Source organism: Apteryx rowi, unplaced genomic scaffold, assembly GCF_003343035.1.
Source record: "Apteryx rowi isolate R43461 unplaced genomic scaffold, aptRow1 scaffold_257, whole genome shotgun sequence".
Lineage (NCBI taxonomy): Eukaryota > Metazoa > Chordata > Aves > Apterygiformes > Apterygidae > Apteryx > Apteryx rowi.
In genome coordinates this window covers 863,930-873,076 of record NW_020448941.1, presented here as the reverse complement: position 1 = coordinate 873,076, position 9,147 = coordinate 863,930, and the positions used below count along the sequence as shown (strand labels likewise).

General features: G+C 43.2%; 1 protein-coding gene across 1 annotated transcript; it reads right to left on the bottom strand.

Annotated features, from left to right (window-relative positions):
- Positions 1 to 4,241: 4,241 nt before the first annotated feature.
- Positions 4,242 to 8,759, bottom strand: RPL8 (ribosomal protein L8). Its single transcript, XM_026067273.1, has 6 exons — positions 8,662 to 8,759; positions 8,263 to 8,406; positions 6,715 to 6,856; positions 6,065 to 6,283; positions 4,738 to 4,853; positions 4,242 to 4,441 (listed from the first exon to the last, which is right to left on the bottom strand). The coding sequence occupies exons 2-6, from the start codon at positions 8,398 to 8,400 to the stop codon at positions 4,283 to 4,285; spliced, it is 774 nt and encodes a 257-aa protein (XP_025923058.1). The 5' UTR covers positions 8,401 to 8,406; positions 8,662 to 8,759; the 3' UTR covers positions 4,242 to 4,282.
- Between the last annotated feature and the right edge of the window lie 388 nt (positions 8,760 to 9,147).

Sequence of the window (9,147 nt, the reverse complement as noted above, 5' to 3'; positions counted from 1 at the left end):
CTTTTTAAAATAACTTTTCTTTTTAAGTTTTTTTTTCAGAGCCTCTGATTTTTGTCTGCTTCGTTTAACAACTCCTTCCCCTGTTCCTTTTCATAAATTTATTCCTCCTGTGATAGTTTTGGGGGATATTTTGCCCTCGGAGAATGCTGGTCTTATTACACTGTGTTTTTTTTTTTTCTTTAATTGAAGTTATGTGTTACTGGACTTGATGTCTCTAGGGTAATTTCCACTCTGAACGAATTAAGTTCTGATATTGCTCTTTTATATTTTGTCCTGTCAGACCATGTAACAGTCCATATGTAGCAAGCTACTATTTCATTAAGCTACTCTTTTCATGCCTCTCCATTATGCATCGAGAGGCTTTGCCCGAAGCCATTAGTGCCAAGGGTAAGGTTCCCGTTGATTCCAGTGTCCCTTGTGCTGCCTTCTGTGTCTTCTTCATGACCTGGTGCAGTTTCAGCTCCAGTGATGTGGGGGGGTTCCTGCAACTGGACACTTGCAATCATAATCAGCTCTGCTCTGTGCATGTGTTGGGGGGGGGGGACGGGGGGGCTTCCCACCACTTCTTCAAACACCATTTTCCATGAAATTCCCCTGCTGACTCCATCTGCTTTTCTAGCTCAGTTTGTCTGTATATTCCTGTCCTGCTGTTCTGAAATGTGTGCTGCCCCAAGGACCGCTTTATTACCTGTTTATGCTTTTAAAGCTTTCATGGGTTGATAGATGGACAAATCTAATTATTCTTTAGTTGATTGGCATAAACTCCATCTAGCATAATTACAGGGTGGCTCTTGGAAACAAATACTCTAGAAAAGGGTTTTTCACAACTCTGGCTTTCCTGGAGGTCACAGGTTTTTGTTTGTTGTCATTTCCAAAGGAGCAGTTAGAACGTGTTGTGCGTACTCAGGCCTGTAAGATGCAAGTTAGAAGATAATGTTCGCTACAAATTGGAGGCTTGTAACTATTACTAAAGTACATTCTTGTTACCTGTGACAAGAGCCCTTGTTCCTGAGTTTGGAGAGGAAATGGACTCATGTCTTAAAAAATCCTCAAACAAATGTATGAATTTAAATGGATCTGTAGTTGCCTTGAGCACTATAATATGGTATTTATTTATTTGTGCAATTATCCTATACCTATCATTTCAGCACGCTGATTTTCTACCTGTTGGCTGTGGACTCCTGACAGTCTGTGGGCAGTCAGAAGCCTAGGATAGGCAACAAGGAAAGCAAGAGTGTTGTCAGGAAGAATCCACCGCTTCTCTAGAAAATTTAGGGATCAGCAAATCCAGGCATGGCTGGAAACCATGGYTTCTGTCAATTCTTTAGGTGCATTTAATGCAAATTATTACTCTGTAAGTTCTTTGCACAAACAGCCTTAAACAACTGCTCTCATGCTAGGAGAAACTTTTAAATGTATTAGAAGTATTGTGAAATCCTGTTTAACTTGGTTCTTGCCAGGTTAGTCATTTGAATATTAAATACTTTAACTGTTTTTTTTTCTTCTTCTGATTTTTATTTGGGAGGTGGAATGCTGAATTTAGATCTATGTCAGGAGAACGGGGGCTCACAAGTGAGGGGTTCTGACCTCATGGCAGGAACATGGGAGAATGAACTTTCACAAACCAACAGTGATCATGTGGTATGAAAAAAGAAACAAAGCTTGTCAAGTTGCTTTTTAGATTTTCCCCAAATGTGCTCTGGTGTCTTTCTTCAGGTGCTTTTTATTGCAACTACTTTTTCCTTTCCAGACATTTATGGCCAGCTCTAGTAATAATATTGTAGGTGGATCTAGAAAAATCTTTCTGGATTTCTTCCTCCTTGCTTTCCCTCTGACTGAATTCCTATCAGTATAAGGTCATACTAATATGCAGAGATCTGGCTTTGACATGTGAGGATCAGTAGGATTATTTTAAGTGACTGCCCTGCATTTTAAGGGAAAGAATATTTTGCTCTGAGGAGCAAATGTTTTTGGATTGCATGTAACTTGTCATGTCTTCCAAATGGTGGTCATCTTGCTATGTTTGAGGACATTTAGTTTTTAGAGGAATCCATGTCTATTTGAGTAGCACTTCTAGCAATACAGGGGTTCATAATCACAACAGTAAAAACAGATTGAATGATCTGACTACAGGAAGCTTAAGAATGAGTCAGTGTTAGAGAATCTGGACATGACCACCTCCCTCGGCCACTGGCTTGAAGGGGTGATATTGTGCTGGCTGAAGCCAAGAGAGCCGAACAGCACTTGTACGTACCCGTACACCGATGAACCACAGCCACAGAGTCCATGAGACCTGGGCAGGAGCCCTACCTAAATGTGAAGTGTGCGCTGTTAGCCGTGGATGCACACTCAGGCTTCAGAGGTGCAAGTTGTAACTGAGATGTGCTGTAAGTGGCAGTCCTGTTTTAGTGCCTTAGGTACTGTGTGTGTCCAGCAAAAATCCAGATACTGCAGAACAAGGAATAAAAGTTTTTGCTTTAGGAGTGCTCAGCAGTGATTGTGAGCTGCCAGTTCTACTTTTCCAAGGTGAAATCAGCAGGGCTGTGAGTTAAGCTGTTTTACAGTAACAGTTAAAAATTTCATCTCTTCCTTTCCTGCCAGAAAGCTGGCTTTTCATCAGACMACTTTTCTTACAGCACAACCCCCTGCTGCGAAGCATTAGCTCCACTACCTCTATTACTATAGCACTGTGATCCCAGTCATGAACCTGACTCTACTCAGCTAAACAACCTGAAAAGAATGTTACAATTTGTTTGCCCTTTTCAAATGCTGAAGAGCAAAGGTGACAGACTTTGTAATACTTCAAACTTTTGAGCCTGTACTTAGAGGGAAGTACCTTTGAGGTGGTTGAAGCTTGATGGTTTACAAAATATTCTGTACTTGTGCAAAGCGCAACCTCCTCCAAAGCATCTTCTACTACTGCCCAGCATATTTGGCCAGTTTAATCCAGATAATTATTGTAAATAGATGAGCCTTCTTAAATAAGTGGCTGTCTTCTCATACCATTTATTTCTCTAGATTATATTTTAAGACTACTAGTAAGCAGTGCTAAGTCACTGCGCATGTACCTGAATTCATGTGCAGTTTGACAAATAGCACTTAATTCTTTGTACTGAAAAAAAAATGCCATGGATAGTGTGAATTGTTTAAAAACAGTATTTTCAAGCCATAATGCTTACCTTCCAGTTCTTTAGTGCTAGCACAACTGCATGTTGTTAGCAGTGCTTAAAGAAATTCAACATAATAAATATAATAAACTACTTTTAACCTATAGATACAGAATACATGTAAGTGCTACAGTTCTGCTAGATCCAGAAAAGTGATTGAAATGCAACTGTCATAGACCTCTCAGCCACTGTATTAATGCAGCAGCATTTATTGACTTCTACCAAAGAAAACAATGTTCTACCACTCCAGTGCTGAAGCTTCTTTTGCCTAGCCTAGTTCAGCACAACTTCCCCTCCCTACATATAGCACTACTCCTTTTGGGTTACTGTGATCTTTGACTTTTTACCAAAACTATCACATTAGCAGCTGCTGCAATCATGCTATATAAAAAGTACTTTCTACTTCTATTGCAAATAATGAAGAAAATATGCTGAGGCTACACTATGTGATAAGTTTGACGCAACACATCATCCCTGTAGTTATGATTAATGCTCCTAAAATAAAGGCTTTAGTTACTCTCAGCAGGATATCCATTCATCTTGACAAGTAACAAAACACTTTCTTGAACCTTTTGGTCATAGGGCTTCCTTTTATTGGGTCCCAAACTTGACAGTAGTGGTTGAAAAGTATTTTTCTGGGTAAGAAGTTCCACTACGCTTGGAAGCCTTTCCTCCAAAGAAAAGTAGCAGATAAAAATGGAAAACAATTCTTAGAATCCCCTTGAACTTAGCAAACTCCATATATGTGAAAAATCTTTAACCATTTCAGCTAGACTTGCAGATCAAACCACGTAATTAAAGGATTACTTGGCAAGTCTAATGTTTTGTCAGTCCTGAGCAACCACAGCACTAAGCTAGTGTGAACATCAAAATCCTCACCCATCCATCTAGGCACAGAAGCATCACAAGGTGCTGTGCCAGGCTGAGGTTCCAGCTCACTGAAAGCACTGGCTGAAAGAACACCTGACCAGTTCTTGAAGGGGCAAAAACAGCTTGTCTCCAATCATGACTTTCCCTGGTGAGCACTATCCAAATTTTAGCAACACATCAACAACAGATAAGCTTCACACAAGCTAAATTTTAAAAATTTATTCTGTAAATTCCATACTGGCTCATTAGTTCTCCTTTTCCTGCACAGTCTTTGTTCCACGCAGTCTACCTGTACGACGGGCAGCAATGAGACCAACTTTGCGCCCAGCAGGAGCATCTCTCCTGATGGTTGAAGGCTTGCCAATGTGCTGGTGGTTACCACCACCAAAGGGATGTTCTACAGGCTGTGGAAAAAGAAATCAGGAAGTCAGTAGAGTTAACAGAAATGATCATTGATGTTTAAACATCAAACAGCAACAGTGATTTAAGGGAACAAGAAGTTTAACTGCTTCATTTTCATACAGTACAGTAACTATCAAGCACTGATAACTACCCTGACTGAATGTGTAATCACAAAGTATTCTGGGAATCTTTCTTGGCAGATGCCTCCCAATATCTTTTCTAAGTCCATTCTACTTTAACAAATATTTTCCTAAACAGTAAAAAGTGAAATGAAAAGCATATTTGGAAATTGACTCACATTCATAGCCACACCACGGACACGTGGCCAGCAGTTTCTCTTTGCCTTGTATTTATGATAGGCACGGCCAGCCTTTAGGATAGGCTTGTCAATACGACCTCCACCAGCAACAATACCTAGAATTAAATGCAGAAAGGGTAACATGCAAGTACAACAGGCAAGAATGCAAGAGAAAAATGCTTAACAATGAGACTAGTTCCAAGTAATATTCTAGTTCTAAGACTAGGCATCTAAAGACCAGTCTTCAACAATCCCAGCTATATATTCAAACCGGTACCTGCTAACCCACACAAACATTAACAAGATGCTGAAGCTCAAGCTACCTATATTCAAAGTCCCATATTCAAAGTGATCTGTAAAGAGACATACTTTAATTAGAATTTTTCAACGTTCACATACAGGATTGAATTTAACACTATTCCTAAAGCATTATCAATTTTCTTGCTAAGCTGTCTTGAATAACACAAGCTAATTAACAACAGTTTTTCAATTAAAGAAAGTATCAACTCAAAGACCTAAAAAGATTGGTTCCTTGAGGCTTAACAGCTAGTTATGAGTTCTGTAGTCTATTACTCTTGTAGAATTGACTAGTTGTTATTCATTTTGATGTCTTCTGTTCAGAGGCAGGGACACTGGCTGCTGCTCTTTCTATCAATACATGTATAACTGCTTAAACCCAGCAACAATTCTTCCTAACGTAGCACCTTTTATTTTAACGCTCGCCCAGGACTACATCAAGTGTCGCTTGCTGAAATACAGCAGCTATCACTCTGCTGCCAGCCAAGGGGCCAACAAACCTGATTAAACCTGTTTCTTAACAGTGGGATTTCTTCTATTCATTGTCAGGCTTTCCAGTATACTTCATCCAACTGATGACACTTACAGCAGCTGAACACCTTTAGCACTAGTCCCACAGGCTTAGTCAGTGCATCAAGAGCAGGAAACCATTAGTGCTGTTTTCTGCATAGCTTTTTCCCAGAGGACTGGGGATTTTACAGCCTGAACAATTCCATTATGGTTTGGGGGCTATCAGCATCCACTCTGCTATCCCCTCACTGGCTCAAAGCACCCCCAAATTTAAGAACTTCCCATTACCTCATGTAATGCTGGCATAGTACACAAGTCAGGTACCTGCACACAGACCCTATCTGAGCACATACGGCTGCGGGTTCAACCATACAGGTCATTTAAGAAAATGGAAGTCTAACATTACTTTGTAAATCTCACTGTTATCTAGATAGTATCGGGAATTGGGACCCTGTTTGACAGTTTGCTTAGCAGTATGCAAACTCAGTAAAAAGGCAAGTTCATAGCTGTCACTGCTTACCTACAACAGCTCTGTTTGCAGAAGAAATCACTTTCTTGGATCCAGAAGGCAGCTTTACTCTGGTTTTCTTCGTTTCAGGGTTGTGAGAGATGACAGTAGCGTAGTTTCCAGAAGCACGCGCCAGCTTTCCACGATCACCAGGTTTCTCTTCAAGGCAGCAGACAATGGTGCCTTCTGGCATGGTACCAACAGGCAGAACATTGCCAATGTTCAGTTGAGCTGCAAAGAGCAAACACAGAGCTTCATTCAGGCTCCTGGACAGTACTCAGACTACATTTCTATTTAACATAGCCTCTGTGCATAAAAGAAAGGTACCACAAAAACACTTCAACAGCATTAGGCAGGGGCACTTTTCATTGTTTGACTTGAAAAAACAAGTTTCAACCTTTAGTATAACAAACAAGCAGGCAAAATGTGACTGCAGATAAAAACAATCTGAAGACCTGACAAAACTGCAGTTAGGCTTGTCAGTCCAAACAGGCTGCATGAGAAGACTTCGATCCCAAGAAGGCAATCTAGGTTTGCTAGTGGAAGCCACTGCTTTGTGGCTTACAACTGCATTTAAACATCCTGAACTTTACATAGGCAGGTCACATGTGTTTTAGCCTTCCAGAAACTACCTTGGCAACACGCTTCTAGGCTTAACTCACCTTTCTTGCCGCAGTAAACAAACTGACCAGTATGAATACCCTCAGCAGCAATGAACAGTTCAGTTCTTTTCTTAAACCTGTATGGGTCACGGAACGCAATCTTGGCAAGGGGAGCACCTCGGCCAGGATCATGAATGATGTCCTGTTGGAATTAAGATGTACTTTAGAACAGACTAGAGCATTTGTTACAGGTTATGCAGAACGCACAGAGTTACAGAACAGTGAAGATAACTACTATTAAGATAACTCTCGCTAGGATCCCCCTTTATGATGTCTCCTGAAGTTGGTGAGTTAAAAATAAATTCACATTCACAAGAATAACCCAGACATCTCTATGATAAAATGACAACTCTGGTTTAGTGTGCTGCTTCACACTAATCCTGTCTGAATTGGCTTATTCCTAATATTCTGCTGATACCAGATCTCTCCATAAAAAATTCCCTTTCTCTAGTTGCCTATTCTGCAGTTTGGGCAGACTACAATTTCTCCAAGTGTTTCCCTAGAATGAGAAGTTTTCTGAATTTCTAACGTATGTTAAGGATACTGCATTTATACCAGTCAGGAAGCATAGACTTATTCTTTCTTTTTCTCTTGGAAAAAATATGCCAATTCTGTCCCTAAACTACATTTACAATTCAAATACACAACAGTATACTTTACACTGCACCTCAGCCTAAGTAATTACAGCTCTTCAAGATGCATGGCTTATCTGGGAACACTCGGGTTTTGCTGGTGCCCAGTGTTAACATTTTTTTCTGCTGTCTTCAATCCTGCTGGGCAAAAAAACCATGGGTATTACTTAAGTTTAGGTCAAAACTACCTACCTACTTGTTTCAACCTGAATTATGCAGAATGTGAAAGAAGTTCCTTCCCCAGTCTGAAAATCATCCTGCTCTAAAGGGCTGAATAGATAGCTAGATTTTTCAGAAGCATGTAGCTAGGTACCCAGTGTCATTGCTTGCACTCTAAATCACTGATATCCAAAAAACACCTGGACCACAGCTGAAACAGCATTACTGCAACCAAAATAATGATACTGCCTAGCCCACACAGCTCTGAACTAAGATGACAGATACTACTAAAGGTTTAGGAGTGTTTGTTTGGAGGTTTTTGTTTTTTGGTTTTTTTTTAAAGATGCAAGCTGCTACCAGGACAACTCCATCCACCCACGTTTCATGAACTACAGCAAGTTCTTAGCGGTATAAAAGCATGTTGATATTCCTATGTTTAGCAAAGCTCTAACAGACAATCAAATCGCTGCCAACGTGCTATCAGCTTCTGTATTTAAACGCTATTACAAACTTAAAGTAGTCTAAAACCTGAAGGAACACGATTAGTTTAACAAAGCATCAGAACACTGAATAAGTCATACGGCTTAAAACACAGCCGAAAACCAGGATTTCAGATCTCTCATGAAAGTTCAGCTTAGCGGGATATATGTCTTAGGGGCCTCGGCTCCGAGAGGGAAGGGCAGCTGCGGAGAGCCCCCAGCGCAGGGGGCTCGGGCAGCACCCCGGGAGCCGCAGGGACTGCCCGCCGTCGCCCTACCTTCACGATGCCCTTGATGTAGCCGTGCCTCTCGGCGAAGTCGACGGCGCGGAGCTTGGCCGGGCCCTTCCTGTGCTTCACGTGGGCGCGGAAGACGGAGCCGGCGCCCTTCCTCTGGCCCCGGATCACGCGACCCATGGCGCTCTGCGGGCACAACGGCCGTTAGCGCCGACGCGAGGACACCCCCGCCCCTCCTCCCGCCGACAGCCGTTAACGCCCGGCCCGGCCCGGTCCGGCCGGCCGCGTCCATCCCCCCGCGCGGCGCAGCGCGGCCCCCCAGCGGCGCGGCCGGCGCCCGCAGCGCGCGGGGCAGCGCCGGGGCGGGCGGCGGCGGCGGCGGCGCCACGGAGCGCGGGCGGATGGCGGCGGATGGGGACGCGGCGGCCGCCGCCCTCCTACCTCAGCTCCCGGCTCGCCGCGAAAGAAGGAAGCGCCAACGTCACCGCGGCGCGAAGACCCTTCCGGGGCGGGCGGGAGTCGCGCTCGCGGTGACGTCGCGCCGCGGCGCTTCCGGGCAACGGCGGCGCGGGGGCCGTTAACGGCCTCGCGTGTTGGCGCAGGTGACAGGCCCGGGAGGCGCCCTTCGCTGTGACACTGTTTGACACCGCCATTTCTCTTTTTTTTTGGAGCCAGTTACTCTTTACAGTTCTGGGGGCGAATACCCTGTTGGCTGGAGACCTCGCATAAACAACTGACTTCCTTAAGCAAAGGCGGGCATTCCTGAAACAAGCCGTCCTAGCAAAACCTCTCTTAATTAGCCGGGCAGAAGATGCCATTTGCACGAAAAGGCTTCTTGACTGATTATATTTTTTTCAAGATTTCTGTGTCATGCAGTTTAACAGCTTCTGACTTCAGTCTAGGAAGTGACTTAAGATAAAAAAGATT